We start from the raw sequence: 18,908 nt of genomic DNA, 5'->3' as shown, positions 1-18,908 counted from the left end.
CATTCACCGGGCCCATTTTGGAACCTCAGCCAGAAATCTCCCTCTCTGATAGCAGGAACAAAAAGCTCCAGGCCACACACAATAGTTGGTAAAATCTAGAAGAAGTTGGCACTGTTCAAGCTGCCTCAGTGAAACCAATGCTCTAAGGATCCCTATACCCCCAGGCCTAATCCAAAGATAAGTTGTTTTAACATATTAGAAAAAAAAGTTGAAGGAGAGTCATAACAGAAAAACCTAGGGTCCCCAGGCACCAGTTTAAGACTCTCTGCAGCAGCTCTGCTTTGGTTGATTAAAGCAGGAGTTGGAGGCCCCTGACAGCCAATTAAAAAAGGAAGTTAGGATGAGGGAGGGAGAAATGATTCCAGCAACTACCAATTAAAAGTGAATGGATCCCACAGCACGAAGGGATGGTGATTCAAACTGTTGCATCAGCCAAGTTCCAGCACCAACTCCCTGAACATGAAGAGAAAGCAAAGGGAAGGGGTGAAGGAGGGGGGCAGAGGTGTCCCACACTCTGGCAAGCTTCCACTGCTTATCTCAAGTGAATACACACCTGACAATTGAAGCGCAAGTGGAATCTCTTGATTAGCCATGCACAAAACCCCAAGACCATGCCATAAGAAGGACAGGACCTGGAGGCAGGGAAACATGCCCCAAAGTTAGGCAGGATGCTGCTGACACAACAGACCTGCTGCCAGTTCAGAACTGCTCTGTCAAATCAGATCACACGTCACTCAGAACAATACTACTTCCATCACTATCCCTCCCCTCCATCCTGTACTTGTAAAATACCTGATGATTTTCAAGCATGTTCACAAATACTACTTCAGTGATTGTCACAAACAAAATCCCTGTGGGTTCTGTCGGGTATGTATTAGTATTTTCATCTAGGAATTTTTAAAAGTTAATGCTGAAGTTCAAGAGATCTAAGAGCATAAAAGCAGTATTATTTGTATATTTTAAGTGATATGCCACTAAGCTTATATATACATAGAATATCTCTTGAACAAAATGTAAGAAAATGGAGCGGTTGCTACAGCAAAGGAACTAGGGGTCAGGAATGGAAATGAGGCTTTCTTTTTTGTGTTAGCTTTTTTGTAATTTTACACTATTGTATATATAATTTCCTGAAATTAAATGAAAAAGAAAGTTACAATTAGGGAGCAGAAAACCACAATCCAATTCTCTCTCCATATAATGCTGCCTCCCATGTTGGGTAAACAGGACAGAACAGTTTTCTTTCTCCTGTATCTTGCCACTTATTCCGCATTCCATCACCACCATCCACATGTACGTATACACACACAACTTTCTGTGAGAATTTCCCCATGATTGCCTGGTCAATGCAAATCTGCCAGGAGCTGAGGGTGTGCTGAAAACCAACCAAGTGACAGGGAAATTGAAAATGTGACTTTGGCTTATAGGAAGAGTGATCCTAAATGATACATTTCACTTAGAAAAAAAATAGCATTTTTGTTCAAATATTTTGAGAAAACAGAAAAATAAGCTAGCACTTCAGCATGAAGGATCAATATTAGAAAGAATGAAGGCCACAAAATCTGCCAGTATTGGGAACGTGGTTCCCTAATACTCTACAGCCTGGCAAGTCACTGACAAAAAGGGAAGAACTTCTTTTCCTGGAGATCAAGGGAGATTTCTTGGCCTGATACAGAGACAGTCCCACAAAAAAAAGGTGAGAGGCTATATGACACAATGGGAAATGTGGCTATGCACATCTAAAGATAAAATATATAAATTAAGCTAATGGAGTACTGGAAGACACTGCCTCTCAGGTCACACTCAGCACTGATACCCTGACTCTACAAATCACAGATGTAGGTAGATCAGTAAGTAGAGAAGGAAAATGCTAACAGAATCCTGACACCAAGAGGCAGTCATTACCACGGACTAAAGTAGGAGACTACCATGGGAACAGAATGCATACTCTTTTAAAATGTATTCAATGGTTCCATGTGAATTATTGAGCACTTGTGCCAGGTACTGAGCTAGGATTTAAGACCACTAAGATGAGTACCTTCGAAAAGTTCACAGCCTATAGGAAACTGGCAAATAATTAAAACACAGTAAGTGCTCTGAGAGTATAGAGACAGGCACATCAAAATCGAATATGCTCAGGACGGTTTTACAAAAGAGGTAATGTTTAAGCTGAATCTCAAAGGGCAATCAGGAGCTCTCCAGGAGTGAAGACAACACATTTCAAGCAGAAGGAATCACACGTGCAAAAGTGCTGAGGTATGAAAGAGCATGGAAATTTCCAGATATTAAAAATATGCTGGGGTTGCCATGCATTAGGATTATAAGAAGAGGGCAGAAATGAGGTAATATAGATAAGCAGACCAAAACGTGATGGCTGTGGCCCATGTGAAGGAGTGTCTTACTGGAATTAAAGAATTGCTGAGGGTTTTTAAACAAGGAAATTATATGATCAGATTTGTTTTGAGAAAGGTGAAACTGTTGGCAGCACTTCCCACTTCTGAAACAGCAGAAGAGCACATTAGCATAACAGGCAGAGTACAAGCTCTAGAGTCAGGAGGACTGGGTTCAAATTCCAGCTCTAATACAGCTGGAATTCCAGCATAATTGAGTCCTGCTTATCTCTACTTGTCATGTACCACCTGTAGGACATGTATGAGTTCATTTAATCCTCATAACAATCCTACAAGGTAGGTAGTAATATTACCTCCATTTTATAGATGGAGACCCTGAATCTCAGAGAGGTAAGAAACTCACCCATATGGGCTTCCCTGGTGGCACAGTGATTGAGAGTTTGCCTGCCGATGCAGGGGACGCGGTCCGGGAGGATCCCATGTGCCTCGGAGCGGCTGGGCCCGTGAGCCATGGCCGCTGGGCCTGTGCGTCCAGAGCCTGTGCCCCGCAACGGGAGATGCTACAACAGTGAGAGGCCCGTGTACCGCAAAAAAGAAAAAAAAAAAAAAAAAAAAAAAAAAGAAACTCACCCATAGCCTTTGAAGCACAATAACAGTAAAAATTTCAAATCATGGCTCTACTACTTACAAACTTATAAATTTGGACAATACTACTATTATGATCATTATTACTCAAAAGTGAAAAAAGTTAGAGAAAGTAAGATTTCAACTATAGGGAAAACAAAGACCACCATTGCCACAGTCAGGCAAGAAATACAGAATTACTGAACTAAGACAATATGAATGGACAGAAAATAAATGAAGAGATATTTAGGAGACATGATCAACATAACAGCCATGTGACACACTGGGGGATATTAGACATGAAGAAAGAATCAGAGATGACTTCCCAAGTTTCTGGCCTAGATAACTGAATACATGGTGATGTCAGCTGCTAATACAGAGACAACAGAGGTGGCTGCTAGAGATAATGAGTTCTATTTTAGATACGTTGGATTTAAAACGTCTATGGCACATATAACCTAGTAAGCAGGTGTAAACTTATCACTAGTGCTAGGCAAAAAGATCTGGAAATATAAATTTAGGAAAATTAGTAATTTGGTAAGTGAACACATGGCTATGAATGAAATGGCTCAATGAAAATGTTTTGAGGAAGAAAAGCAGTAGGCCATGGGTAGAACTCCTAAGGCCACCACCATTTAAAGAGAGGATGAGGAAGAAGTGTCCATATAGGAAGTAGGATTCAATAAGATTCTGACTTCTCCACCAGGGCTACGCACATCATATCCACTGATCAAAAACCGTTTGTGCTTTGGCAATTACCTGGGTTCACTATGTTCACGGTTACCCTCTCATACTCAACACCCTAGGTCTTTATCCCTTCAGTTCTTCCCCTAATCACTGTAATTAGGCCTCTTTTCCTCCCATGTAGAACCAAGTTATAACCTTCAACTTCTGCTCTACTCTTGGAGTATCCTCCTACCAGTTCTACATGTTGGTTTGTACTGTGCCAACCTGCTAAGCTGGAACTACATAAGGTCTTTTTTATATAATAAATATATTATCATATAAGACTTTGCATGAGGTCTAATTTATATAATAAATCCCTTATCCCATAACTCATAAAGGTTCTGCTCCCCTGATTGAACCATGACTGATATATTCCATCCCCGTTTCCTAATTCTGACCTCCATGGCCCACCCCCCACCCAAGTATTGTGATAAAGAATAGCACAATTTCCACTATCTCTCTGAAGGCTAGAGACCAAGTGAACCTACAAGAGAAACAATTACCAAAGCAGGAGCCCTGTTCTAAAGGCTCTTCAAGCCAACAGAATAAAGTTTCAAAATCATTATTATTCTGCATACAAGGTGTCAACACTCTCTACATTAATCTAATATATCTTGTTTTCCTAACCCACCATCTGTCCAGCCGGCCAGCCATTTGTTGTCAAATGAGGCAATGTCCAACACTCAGAGATGTATATAATAATGTCTAGAACTCAAAGATAAGTATGAGTTAGTGGCTGTCCTTTAAGAGTTCAAACCATAGAATCAAGTAATCATAATACAATAAAATGTGTCATATAATATAGATGGTACAAAGTGCTATATCATTTCCTAAACATAGCTCCCTAAATTTTTTTTAATACATTTTCCTCAGTCTTGGATGCTCTCTGTTACACATCAAATTTATAAGTAGCTAGCTAGTATTTTATTAAAAGATGTTCAACATCACAACTAAAGGAATGAAAATTTAAAACAATGAAATGTCATGTTGCCTGTCAGATACAAAAATTATATCCCAGCTCATGAATAGGCACTCTTATAACAGGAGAAAAAAAGGATATTATGAAGATAAAAATAAAAACTAATGAAAAAGAAAAAAACTACAAAAGATGAGGGTAAACAAAGTCAATTTCTTTGAAGACTTGTAAGAGACAAAAGGCTGAAGGAGAAGTGATAAGGTACAAATGAATAATACCAATAATACGTTAGAGAAAAAGGGGACAAAATGACTGATACCATAGAGAATAAACAAATAAGGAACATACTACAAATATTTAGGAGAGTAAATTTGAAAACTTAAATGAAATGGATAAATTACTAAAAAATACAAAATATCAAAACTTAATCAAGAGAAACTTGAATAATTCAATCCAATAAACCTTAAAGAATTTAAATCAGAAGTTAATCTTTCCATAAAGAAAATGCCAGGTGCTGATTGATGACTTTATGGGCAAGTTCTACCAAGAAAAAGACAAACTGATTTTATATCATCTTTTCAAATAAACATACAGGAGATACGCTCTTTACTCACTGTATGAGGCTAGCATAACTTTAATACCAAAACCAGACTAGAATAGATTAAGAAATAGTGTAGACTCATAAACTAATATCACTTGTGACCCACAGATATAAAATCTTAAATATTACACAAGTAAATCCAGCGATATAAAAAAAAATACATATCCTGACCAAGTAAGTTTTGTACCAAGAATGCAAGTTTGATTTATTAATCAAAAGCTGAGTACTCGGGCTTCCCTGGTGGTGCAGTGGTTGAGAGTCCGCCTGCCGATGCAGGGGACACGGGTTCGTGCCCCGGTCCGGGAAGATCCCACATGCCGTGGAGTGGCTAGGCCCGTGAGCCATGGCCGCTAAGCCTGCGCGTCCGGAGCCTGTGCTCCGCAACGGGAGAGGCCAAAACAGTGAGAGGCCCGCGTACCGTTAAAAAAAAAAAAAAAAAAGCTGAGTACTCTAATCCACCACACTAACAGATTAAAAGAAAAAAAAGGTCATCTGCCATCTCAATAAATGCAGAAAAAGCATTAGATAAAATGTAATACCTTTTCATCATAAAAACCCAAATAGGCTTGAAATCTAAGATCAGGCATATGTAAAAACTATATAACAAACATCTTATTTAATACTGAAATTCTGAAAATATTTCCTTTAAGTATAAGAACAAGACAAGGATGCCTGCAATCATCACTTGTATTCAGCATACTAGAGATCCTAACTACTGCAGAAAACAAAGAAAATAAAAGGTAAAAGGACTGGAAAGGAAGACACAAAAAAGTTGTTATTTATACACAGAAAACCAAAAGGAATCAACAAATTATTAGAATGAGAGAGTTCTAAACAGGTGACAGCTATAAAATATATAAAGTCAATTTATATCTATTCCCAAGCACAGTTAGCAAATGTAATTTTTAAAATTATACTATTTACAATAGCATAGAAAACTACGAAGTATCTAGGAATAAATCTAATAAAAGATATATAGGACTCTTCCAGAAAAAGTATACAATTATATTGAAATATATTGAAGACTTAAGTAAATGAAGAAAATCATGAATAAGAAGATTCAATGTTATAAACATGTCTGTTCTTCCTAAATTGATCTATAAATTCAATGCAACCCCAAGCAAAACCCAGAGGAGTTTTTCACGAAAATTTACGGATTCTAAAATGTAAATGGGCCACTGGTTAAGAACAACATGGCCCATTGTTATTCTGATTGGATACTGACTTTTTATAAAATGAGAAGACAATATGGTATTGGAATAGAAATAGACAAATAGATCAGAATAGATCAGAAGAGAAAGCTCAGAAACAGACCTATATACTATATATAAAAAGTTGGTTTAAGACAGATTGGGCTTTAAAGATCAGTGGGCAAAGGACAGATCTTTAATAAAAGGTGCTGGGGCAATTAATTACTCATTAAGAAAAAAAATTATATACCTACATCGTAACACAAGGAAAGGTCATAATGAAAGAAAAGGACAAAATGATAAAAATTCATAAATCAACAGAGGGGATATGTCTTGATGACTTCAGGATAGGGAAGGACTTCTTAAAACACAAACATCACTAGAAGTCTTCCAAATTAATCTGTATCCATTAGTGCACTCTCTGGTTATAACCATTCAGTTGGTTAATAATCCTCCCTCATATTTCCCTATTTTTCCACAAGGATATTAAAAGAAACTGTTATAAAATGTATCACTAGAACCTAAAGGAACTGAATATCTAGCTCTCTCTGGTCTTTCACCCTAGTAACACTATTAGAATAGTACTGCTGTCATGTTGGACTATGATAAGGGCCACTCCTAAGGATGACAGAATGGGGAAGTGGAAGGAAGCTGGTTCCCAACAACTTTGTGGAACTGCCATTCCTGCCCTGGGCTGCCTATTGCCCGATTTCTTTTAACTGAGAGAGAAGTAAACTATTTTGCTTAAAGAAAAAAGCGGGGAAGGGGGTATTACTCTAATGGATTGAAGTGATCCTAAAACCAAGAATTCAAGCCTAGAGAGAATGAAGCAGGCCAAACTGCACAGTATTTTTTTTCCAAACAAATTTAATTCTGTTCCAGCCCCAAAGAAGGGGAAGCACCTAAATTTTAAAAATAAAAACTGCTCAAAAACTAAGTCACTAAAAAAATTAAACCCCCTCCCTTAGCAATAAATACTGAAATGATATATACACATGAGGCTTAGGAAGGAGGCAAGAACAGGAACCTTGGGAATTCTGTCCCATGACAAGGTCCCAACACTTCTACCAACTCCATGCTCTTTGCCTAAAACATAGAAGAGCAATGGAAGAGGCAGGAGATATACCAGGGACATGTGTGGCCCCAGAGAGAGCTGGAACACAACAGGAAAGAAAGAAGACACAAAGTGTCTTACAGGGCAGAGGAAAGGAAAGTTGTCATCTAAAACGTCCCCCCAATTCCAGTTGCGTCACTGGATCTGGCTGGTGCAGTTGCCGAGTGCCCTTGAGCTTTTCTCCTCGCCTCTACTCCCTCTTTAGCATGCCACCCAAGGAAGGTCATTCACACTGTGGCCTCGATGCCACTGTGGCAGCGGCCTGGCTGCTGGAGCCCTGAGGCTTCCCATTCACCACCAGCAGGAGGGGCGTCTCCACACGAACACTGGAAAAGGAATAGTCCTGGAAAAGACAAATATACAGAGGCTCATTACAGATCCTAAGATGGAAGAAACTCCAGCACAGGGATACACCACCTGTGGCTTTCTCACCCCCTCCTTTCTACCTCCCGCAGCAGATATACCCCTTACCTCCATCTCACATTAAACAAAGCTGAACTAACATAGGGGATGTAATTTTCCCAAAGTTTTCAATCTTCAGAAGGAAAATCTGGGACAGGTAGAGTGCCAGTAACTGTCATTACAAGAATGGGACAATTCTGATTCAAAAAGAACAGGATCCTGGCACTGCCCAACAAAAGGGTCCCACCAGCTCTACAGAATCTTCCCTTCCCACAGTGTTTATCATAAATTATAACTAAATACACACAGCAGCCAAGCCAGAGCCAATAGAAAGTCTGAGAAACTCTTAGATCAAGTGTTTGTAAAGTTATAAATTAATCTGCCTAATATAAATTAGACTTACTTCTCCTTTAATATCAGGAGGAATTAACAAAATGTAGGTTTAAACATTCTCCTAATAACGGAAAACATCAGCTCAATTTATCAGTTCAAATGTACATTAAGTTGCAAAATGTGTTGTTAAAAGATCTTTATCCAAAAAATACTGTTCCACTTGGAGTATAAAGGAGGTTCTTTTGAGTCAAAATAAAGAAGTGAATTAAACAGTTTTCGTAAATCAATTTTTAAAACATCCTAACAGGAACATGGGCAAGTGACCAAAAAAAAGCAATTTATAAAAGAATTATAGTCAATAAACATATGATAAAATTTTCAACCTCACCAATAATCAAGAAACCAAAGCCAAACAATACTGATGCTATACTTTTCATGTAAAATCAGCAAATAATTTTTCAAAGGTTTCTATACAGAGTTGCAAAGAAAACCATAGAAAAACAATTACTGACATCCACGGTTGATATTAACTGGTACAACCTTCCAAAAAATAGTTTGGCAATATGTATCAAAAGTCTTAGAGGGACTTCCCTGGTGGCGCAGTGGTTAAGAATCCACCTGCCAATGCAGGGGACAAGGGTTCAATCCCTGGTCTGGGAAGATCCCACATGCCGCGGAGCAACTAAGCCCATGTGCCACAACTACTGAAGCCCGTGAGCCCTAGAGCCCACGCACTGCAACTACTGAGTCCACACACCGCAACTACTGAAGCCCGCGTGCCTAGAGCCAGTGCTCTGCAACGAGAAGCCACAGCAATGAGAAGCCCGTGCACCGCAACGAAGAGCAGCCCCCGCTTGCCACAACTAGAGAAAGCCTGCGCGCAGCAACAGAGACCCAACGCAGCCAAAAAAAAAAAAAACCACAGTCTTAGAATTCTGCATACCCTTTGGAGCCAGGATTCTACCTTAGAAATTCACTTAATTTCTTTAATGAATTAATTAAATTTATTTAATAATCATGGATATGCACAGATATTAAAATATTTACTAAGGTACTTTTATAGTAAGGAACAATTATTAATAATCTAGATCTGGGGTTAGCAAATTTTTTCTGTAAAGAGTCAAATAATAAATATTTCAGGCTTTGTGGGTCATATAGTCTCTGTCACAGAACTATTCATCTCTGACACTAGCAGAAAAGCAGCCACAGACAACAGTAAACAAATGGGTATACTTTGTTTCAAAAAAATTTAATTACAAACACTGAAATTTTAATTTCCTGTAATTTTCATGTATCACAAATTATTATTATTCTTTCAATTGTTTTCATTAAAAAATATAAAAACCATTCTTGGCTCACAAGCCATACAAAAACAGGCAGTGAGCCAGAATTGGTCAACCAGCCAGAGTTTGCTGACTGACCCTTAATCTAAATGGGGAAAAAGCGGTTAAATATCTGCTCTTGTAGAGTTTTGTAAGGATTAAATGATCCAATGCAGGCCATAAAACTCTTTGCACAGTGTCTAGCAGTCAGTAAATTTTAACTATCATCATCATCTTCATCACCACCTCTATGTGTTAATTCAAAACAATGTTGCAGAATATGGAAAACCACAGGAAATGTTCACAAACATTTGCATATAATACTCCACTCATAATTAAAAATATACATACAAATGTGTACATAAATTTATGAAAAGACTGGAGGTTTACATACCAAACTGTTAACAGTAATAACATCTGACTGACAATATTTTAGTCCATTTTTTAAAATTTATTTTTATTGAAATAATTGGCATATAACATTATGTAAGTTTAAGGTATTAATCAACATGTTAATTTGATATATTTATATATTGCAATATGATTACCACCATTACATTAGCTAACATCTCTATCACATCACATAATTATCATTTCATTTTTATGGTGGGAACAATTAAGATCTAGTCTCTTGGCAACTCTGAAGTTTATAATACCATATTGTTGTCTATAATCACTATGCTGTGCATTAGATCTCCAGGACTTATTTACCTACTGGTTGCAAGTTTATACCTTTAAACAACATCTCCCCAATTCCACCATCCCAGGATAATCACCATTCTACTCTCTGTTTTCACAGTTTTCACATGTAAGTGATATCATATGTATTTGTCTTTCTCTGTTCAGTCCATTTTTTAAATTCTTTTTGTTTACTAGTAGTTTTTTAGTAAAGAAAAGTAAAACTATTAGTAAAAAATAAATTACATATCCGTGTGTAAATATAAGATATCATACAACACACACACACACACATATATATGCATTATTTTATGTATATTTTTTAAAAGAGGTAAACGTGCCCCACTTTGAGAGCCTATGAGGTGAGAAAGAATCCTAGCCATCACTCACCTTTCCCTTGTGCTGAATTCGGTGAAGCCGAAGGTTAGGCTCAGGGATGGCTACAGAGTCCCCAATGAGCACTCCCCAGCTCTGCACCATATTATATACCATCACTGCACAGCAAGGTCCATCTGAATCTACCAGGCCAAATGTACTGCCAGGTTAAGATGGGTTAAGAGAGAGAAGAGAGAAAAAAAAAAAAAAAAAGCTTTCTTAGTTACTTATTTAGAACTCCTATGACAGGTACTATCATTCACTATGTACATCTGAGGGCTCATTTGTCTTAGATATGTATCTTTAGAGAACATGCACAAGACTCATCAATCTGTCACTTTTCTAAGAACTTGGGACACATTCAACAAATATTAATAATGAACTAGTTCGAAAGCAATTGTACCCCAATAAAGATGTTAAAAAAAAAAATGAACTAGTTCGAAATGTTGCAGCGGAACAGTATTCCTGCTCTATCAATTTAACTATCACAACCTTCATCAAACTCGCTAACCATTACTGTCAATTTAATTTAATTCCACAAACTTTCACTGAATACCTATCATGTGTCAGGCACTGTGAGCGAGCTTATTAGTCTAGTGGGTGCCAGACAATTAGACCATCACTGACAGTACAACTGCAATAGGTGCCAGAATAGCTTTTTGCTTGTGATGAATTCAGTGAAGCCAAAGGTTGGGCTGTGGGAGCCCAGAGGAGAAATGTCTAAATCAATGGAAAGCCAGGAAGGTTTCTGTGAAGAGGAGACCCTCAAACTGAATCTTAAAGAATGAAAAACTACCTGGGTTAAAACAGGAGAACTAATCCTCAGTGGAAATAAAAAATCTCTAAGGGAAGGGGATATGGCTTGACTGGGAAGGAACATAAGAGAACTTCTGAGGTGGTGGTAATGTTCTCTATAGGTGTTTAGGTTATATGGGTGTATGCATTTGTCAAAACTTAGGAAATATGCACTAAGATCTGTACATTTCATTGTATGTAAATTTTACATAAAAAGAATAAAATTATGAACAAATATTGAACTCTACTTAATGACTGCATGCTGAAGTATTTAGAGGAAAGTATACTAATGTCTGCAATTTACTTTGAAATGGACCAAGAATAAGAGAGACCAACAGATGAATAGGGGAATAAATAGATCTGTGATAAACTAAGTATAATAAAATATTAATAGTAGACTATAGGTACACAAATGTTCACTGTAAAATTCTTTCAATTTCGCTGTATGTTTGAGAATTTTTATAATAAAATGTTGGAGGGAAAATGTAATCTATATCAAGAAGCAGCAAAAAGATTATCCAGGCATAGTAACTGTGTGTAAAAACACAGAGGCATGAAAATAGCTGTTCTGAAACCTACAAAATAATCCCAAGGTTGGGACAAAAGGTACAAGCGTTAAAGTGAGGAAGATAATGGACACGGGGAGGCAGGGAGAAAATCATAAAGCGTTTTGGGTGTTAAGCTAAAGAGTTAAAACTTCATCCTAAAAGCTACACAGTACCAGTAAGAGATTTTAAACAAGAAATAGCAAGGGTCAGATCTGCATCTGGGAAATATTTCTCTGTACTGTGGAACACTGGAGGAAAAACAGGGAACAGGGAGACTTGTCTGTTGATGTGTTAAGAGGCTTTATTAAATTAGTAAAGACAGGAAAGTAGGGACTAAAAGGTATATCTATTGGACTTGGTGATTGCCTCAAAGCAAGAGAATGGAGAAGTCTAGAACAACTTCCAAAAGTCTTAATTAAGTGACTGAGTAGAGGTGGTACCATTGATTGAAAAGGAATTCAGGGAGGACAAACAGGTTGCCAGAGAAAGATGAGGTGAGTAATTCTGAACATACTGAGTTAGAGGTTTCTTATTATAGCCCAGAGGCAGCTAGATATAGGAATCCAAAAGTTGGAAATGAGCCCTGGGCTGGAGCTAGACCTGTGAGCATAGAAGAGGCAGCCAAAGACTTGGGTTTGTATGACGTCACCAAATGAGATGACCTATAAGTGAGATGGTGAAGAATCGATGCTCATGCCATCACTTGGCACGCCCAAATTCACAGCAAACACTGCAAATCAAGCACAGCATTCTCCTGGTGAAACCAGTCAAAGCCTCAGAATTCTTCTTTACAGTAAATCATGCAGCCACTGCCAAGTGATCAAAGTTGGCATCTATTTGCCATCCTGATATAGAGAGAAAAGAGGAGAGGAACAAAAACAGAGTCCTCCTAGACCTTAACATTTAGAAACTGCACATAAAAAGAGGAGTGGCAAAATATTTGTTCTCAAGGGCCCCTAAAACCCTACCTTTGTCTATATTTCTTTCTCATTCCTCTTAACTCTAGGGTCTGCTCTAGTAACTAAACTTTTCTCAACTATCTTCTTGCTCTTCAATTGTTCAAATTCATATACCATGAAAATGCCATGGAGGAATATCAGGCATACAATGGGAGTTATATTTTAGTTTGAATGGAGCAGAAGGGATATGAAATGGAACAGTGACAGAGAAATCAGAATGCTTCCAGTAGAAGCTACTGGATCAAACACTGGTGATCCCAGAAACAAAAAAAATTCAGTAGAAAACAGGAAAAGGAAACTAGTCAACCAGGGATTGGGAAGTGAGTGAAGGACCAAGGAATGATGATACTGATCAAACCCTCATTTTTCAAGAGTTAAAAATTTTCTAAATGAATATTTTTAACTCATTTCCTCTGCTGGACTATAAGCACCCTTCATTTGCGTGTGTTACTTTTTTTTTTTAACTCCCTACAACACACATAGCAGATGCTCAATGAATATTTGTTGAATAACATCTGAGAGAATCTCTCCATCAGGCCATAAATTCAAACTCAAAGCTCACCTTCCAGAACTGCTTAGGCATACCTAAGTCCAAACGGGGCTTAGAATTCTTCCTCTTTGTGCCTCTATGATCATGAAAACACAAAGAGGTAGGAGAATTTTAAGGTTTCCATCTGTCTCATAAAAAAAAAGTAGCTGTCAAATTTCAGCTTCGAATATAGGAGTCCACAGAACACCAAGCTCAGGGAAAAAATGGACGGTGACAGAATCTATAGAGATTGTTAGATATCACCTAAACAATACTTGCTCACAGAAGGGAAGACAGTCACAGAAGGGAAGCAGAACTCACTAATCTCTGACCACTAACAATGTCCTCAACTTTTAGAGAAAGGCCAGGAAATAAGAGCAACTAGTTTAAAAGGATGAAAGAGAAAAGGCAACAGAAACTCACAAGGGGACTTTCTCCTCCGTAGTAAGGCTGAACACCACCTTTCCCAGGACCACAGCTCCACTATTTACACCAGGCTGCAGAGCACTCAGGGGCTTGCGCTCCAGGGTCACCTTCTGCCCAGAGGCTGACTGATAGTGCCCATCTCCACAAGGGCCTAGATGGGCTGGGCGCAAGCTTCCCAGCATGCTCTGTAACTTTCTGGTCTTCACCTTCCCCTGCAAAGGAAAAGGAAATAGGTAAGAAGCTGGGAACTGATGGGGAGGGTGGGAGGGAGGGAGACGCAAGAGGGAAGAGATATGGGCATATATGTGTATGTATAGCTGATTCACTTTGTTATAAAGCAGAAACTAACACACTATTGTAAAACAATTGTACTCCAATAAGGACGTTAAAAAAAGAAGCTGGGAACTAGTCACTCTCCTTGAGAGTCTAGTCCTCCCCTCCCACCTACCCACTTCTATAGGGTCACTACTACCGAGGCCTACTTTATTCTTATTTTATTGGCCTACAGCAGAATAAAAAAGCAGAATTCAGCATTTAGACATCTCTACCTTGCTCTCAAGGAGGCTGGTTAATCTATTCAGGAAATCCAGGAGTTGCTGCTCTCGCTGCTGGGGCTCTGGCCAGGCAGGGTCCAGTGCTGCAGCCCGAGAAAAGCCTTCCAGGGCCTCCCCATAATTCTCTTCATATTTATGTAACTGCACAAGAAGTAACCAAAAAACCTCCCAATTATAAGTGTGTTCAACACAAACTATCCGTGGGGTGGGGGGAGGGGCTGGGGAGAGATTAGTAATAGCACAGTGGGCTAGGAATCTAGAGAAATAAACTGTTTTCCTTCCCAGCTGTCTTCCTCTTCTACAGATGAACAGCCTGAAGAGCCAGTAAACACCTTACATCCTGGCCAAGGTGATCACAACCCCAAAGATGGAATCATTTCAAAGAAGCTAACTTCCAAACTCTACAACAGTTAAGTTGTATATATTGGGTGATTCTATTTTTATTTTTAACAGTTTACAATGAACACTTCAGGAAAGTCTTCTGAACTGTGTCCCCCATCCTCTATTTACCCTCCCACCAACTCAGCCCCTTTTCCTTTCCCTCCAGATACTTTAGTCAAACTAAGATAGCTTTTCCCAGAAATAATTTGGCTTTCCTCTCACAGTTTGTACCCAACCTTGTCCCTGTGAATACTCAGTCATTCTCACAGGCTAAGACCTAGATATCTTATGTATTTTACCTTCAGATGACCACTTCCCCACACAAATGATTTTTTTTTTTTTTTTTTTTTTTTACCGTTGCCCTGTTCAAATGAAGATCAGGATTGCTGGAAGCTGTCCTGTCAACCTTCTCCTATAGTGGGATAAAAAGATCATCAGTGGCTCTTGTCGCAGTCTTAAGGATGGCCATGCACAGCATGTCTTAAACCTCCTTACCCTGGAAAAATTTAAGTTTCTTGCTTGTCAAAATGTTTCCCAGGGCTTCCCTGGTGGCGCAGTGGTTAAGAATCCGCCTGCCAATGCAGGGAACATGCCTTCGATCCCTGGTCCGGGAAGATACCACATGCCACGGAGCAACTAAACCCATGCACCACAACTACTGAGCCTGCACTCTAGAGCCCGCGAGCCACAACTATTGAGCCCACGTGCCACAACTACTGGAGCCCGTGCACCGAGAGCCCGTGCTCCGCAACAAGAGAGGGCACCGCAATGAGAAGCCTGCGCACCACAACGAAGAGTAGCCCCCGCTTGCTATAACTAGAGAAAAACCCACACGTGGCAACAAAGACCCAAAAATAAAATAAATTAAAAAAAAAAAAGTTTCCTATACCCACACTGTTATACAGTAACTGCTTGTGTGGCACATACTACTCAATCCCTGAAACCTCAAGGATGAAAGGGTTTCGTATTTGCATGAAACTTTAAAATATGATTATAATTTATCCATGCAATAGTATAAAAATAGAAGAAATATGTGATTAACATCTGATAAAGGGACTTCCCCGGTGGCTCAGTGGTTAAGACTCTGTGCTCCCAATGCAGGGGGCCCAGGTTCAATCCCTGGTCAGGGAACTAAATCCACATGCATGCTGCAACTAAGAGTTCACATGCTGCAACTAAGGAGCCCACGAGCTGCAGTTAGGACCTGGCGCAACCAAATAAATAAATAAATAAGTCTGTCATACAGAGTGAAGTAAGTCAGAAAGAGAAAAACAAATACCCTACGCTAATGCATATATGTGGGATCTAAAAAACTGGTATGAACCTAGTGGCAGGGCAGGAATAAAGATGGAGACGTAGAGAATGGACTTGAGGACACGGGGCGGGGAAGGGAAGCTGGGATGAAATGAGAGAGTAGCATTGACATATATACACTACCAAACGTAAAATGGATGGCTAGTGGGAAGCTGCTGCAGAGCACAGAGAGATCAGCTCAGTGCTTTGTGACCACCTAGAGGGGTGGGATAGGGAGGGTGGGAGGCAGGCTCAAGAGGGAGGGGACATGGGGATATATGTATACATATAGCTGATTCATTCTGTTGTATAGCAGAAACTAATACAACATTGTAAAGCAGATATATTCCAATAAAGATGAAAGAAAAAAAACCCTTGACCAATACAGGTTTGAACTGCATAGATCCACTTACATGTGAATTTTTTCCAGTAAAAACTACAATACTAAAAAAAAAAACAAAAAAAAAAAACTGATAAAAAATTTATTTTAATCAATAAGATGCTGGTATAAATGAGGAAAGCCTAGGAAAGAAATGATGTCAATTTAATGCATTTCCTCTGCCCATGAGCCTGGCTCCAGATACAAACATCTACATCCAAGCTCCCTTAAAACACACAGTGAAAGCCAAATTCTGATTCTCCAATTTCAATACAGGGCCAGAAACCACATGACAGTGCAGACAAATATGTTATGAAGAAACTGCTGGTGATGTTCATGACTATGATCACTTTATTTTTTTAATTCTATTCATTGCCTGGCACACTGCAAAAGCACAAACAACATGAATTAAATTGTTTAAATGGTTGGTTCAACTATGTTTAAAAATGCAGGACTGATGAAGAAATTAAGAGTTAAAAGCAACTGTTTAGCAGAAGCCAAACATAAACTTTTAAGGTAGTACATCGTGCTTTAAAATGTAAACGTTTACCAGATTAAGAAATTAGAGTAAAATGTAATTCCTCAGCCTGAAAATTTCCCTGATTGAAAAAAAGAACAACCCCACTGGCTATACAGGTTGAGTTAAATGCCACCATTAAGACTACAGTGAGAAGCACAGTGTGTGAGCAAGTCATATCTGTCATTTCTTAAAATGCCATTTTATTACTGCACACTTCTCTGTCATGAGTGTGAGTCCCACCAGTTGAGCTGCACTCATCGGCACAGCAGTGAGGGCAAGAGCACGATTGTGTGCCCACAGCTCCCGATTATGGCTGCCTCAGAGTTCAACCAGGGTAATGCCAAACAAATAGTATGAGAAGTGTACTTTTTAAGAAATTAATCTGAGTTGAGCTATTTTTGAAATATAAAAATTGGTTGTATTTTTTAAAGCTATAATTCTTGTAGACGTCTTGTGGTTAAAAATTTGACTGTGCTTATTAAAAATGGTTATCTATGTTTTGCACTTCAGCTCTGTGAAAAATAAAGTTCCTGTGGGATGGTGAAAAAAGAACAGTTCCTAAACTGCAAACATGAATATAAGGTAGCTATATTCCTTATTCTGCCAGTCAGAGCAAAATAAATAATGGTAAGTTAAAAAGCAAGTCTCCAAGTCAAGAGAAAACAAAAGAAAGTGAATATGAAGCCTATATAAAAAGTGCTCAAAAGGTCAATGTAAACCTTGTAACAGCGAGCAGTCAGGCACTCAAGGCCTGAAGGAAATCCCCCTGCAAGTGGCTATCGATAGATATAAACATAGCCTGAAAGCTAAGGCAAAGCATGAGCTCCAGCGAATTAATCCCTAGGCTACAACATGGAATGGGCTACATGCTGTTTTCCATTTTAGTCTGTGGGAAGTCCAGAGCCATGCTATCTAATGGTGAACCTGGGGATACTGCTTAATTTATACTTAAGTATCAGAGTTTTTATTTTTCTTTAAAAATGTACACGAATATTAACAAGCATTATTTTCATACAGAACATATTAAAGAGATGAACACGTCGGCATGGGCTCTGTGGTTTGGTTATGCACGTCTGTACGAAATCCAAACAGCTCAAGGAGCTACCTAGCACTGAGGCACACACTGCAAGTGGCTGCTAATACTCAAGTTATAGGAAGAGATACATCACCTTTGCACAACCAGCTTTGCGAAACTACGCACACTGGACGCCAGCGAACACTGCCCGTGCGTCTTGCTAAAAAGCCACGAGGAAGACTGAACAACACTCTTGTTTCTGCTGCTGCCTCTATATATCTTGCCTGGGTGACCATAAATACTTACTGCTTGGGCATAGGCACTGAGGGCTTGCTGGGAGATCTTAGGGTTCTGGCCAGTATTAAAGTAAAGAGAAAGGTACGCATTCCCCAGAATATCTGAAAGAGAAACACAGGGTTCCGCATGTAAGGAGCTTGAAGTCGCCACTCAATCCTAACAAGGAAAAGGCCGAACAGACTAAAAAATCCACAACTCTTCTTGGATGCATAAGAAAGGGGATAACACAGGGCAAACTGCTGCCCCCAGAATTGGAGAGACAGGTGAATACAGGGAGTTATGGCTTAGCAGAGCAGAAACTTATGAGCTACCACAGGAACACTGCTGGGGTAGGAAAACCTGAACTGAAATTGACGAATTCTGGAGGCTCAGTGTGGACAAGCCCAGGGGTCCCAGTCACAAGGGAGTCCTCCAGGAACTCAACCAGATTCCCACAGCAAATATCGGAGAAGAACACCCTCATATTTCCAGCAGAGGGAGGGGGCAAAGGAGCTTTTTTGAAATATGCCAGAACACTCTCTTCTTCTTCTTCTTGTTTTTGTGGGGTTTTTTGGCCACATCACATGGCTTATGGGATCTCAGT

The 18,908-nt window shown here is 39.1% G+C and overlaps 1 protein-coding gene across 5 annotated transcripts in view; it reads right to left on the bottom strand.

Annotated features, from left to right (window-relative positions):
• Positions 1–18,908, bottom strand: part of TTC5 (tetratricopeptide repeat domain 5) — a 36,635-nt gene that overhangs the window by 11,765 nt on the left and 5,962 nt on the right. For 2 of the 5 annotated variants that reach the window (XM_073800700.1, XM_019935207.3), the window contains exons 5-10: positions 18,335–18,426; positions 15,177–15,233; positions 14,435–14,581; positions 13,884–14,098; positions 10,645–10,789; positions 4,330–7,862 (exon numbers count right to left, since the gene is read on the bottom strand). In XM_073800700.1, the coding sequence (XP_073656801.1) occupies positions 7,743–7,862; positions 10,645–10,789; positions 13,884–14,098; positions 14,435–14,581; positions 15,177–15,233; positions 18,335–18,426 (776 nt within the window). In that variant the 3' untranslated portion in view covers positions 4,330–7,742. The remainder of the gene's footprint in view (positions 1–4,329; positions 7,863–10,644; positions 10,790–13,883; positions 14,099–14,434; positions 14,582–15,176; positions 15,234–18,334; positions 18,427–18,908) is intronic. The other 3 variants (XM_073800701.1, XM_073800702.1, XM_033851410.2) reach the window with 3 other exon arrangements.

The sequence above is a fragment of the Tursiops truncatus genome, chromosome 2, assembly GCF_011762595.2.
Source record: "Tursiops truncatus isolate mTurTru1 chromosome 2, mTurTru1.mat.Y, whole genome shotgun sequence".
In the NCBI taxonomy this organism is placed as follows: domain Eukaryota; kingdom Metazoa; phylum Chordata; class Mammalia; order Artiodactyla; family Delphinidae; genus Tursiops; species Tursiops truncatus.
The sequence above is the reverse complement of the archived record's forward strand: the minus strand, read 5'-3'. Positions and strand labels throughout refer to the sequence as shown.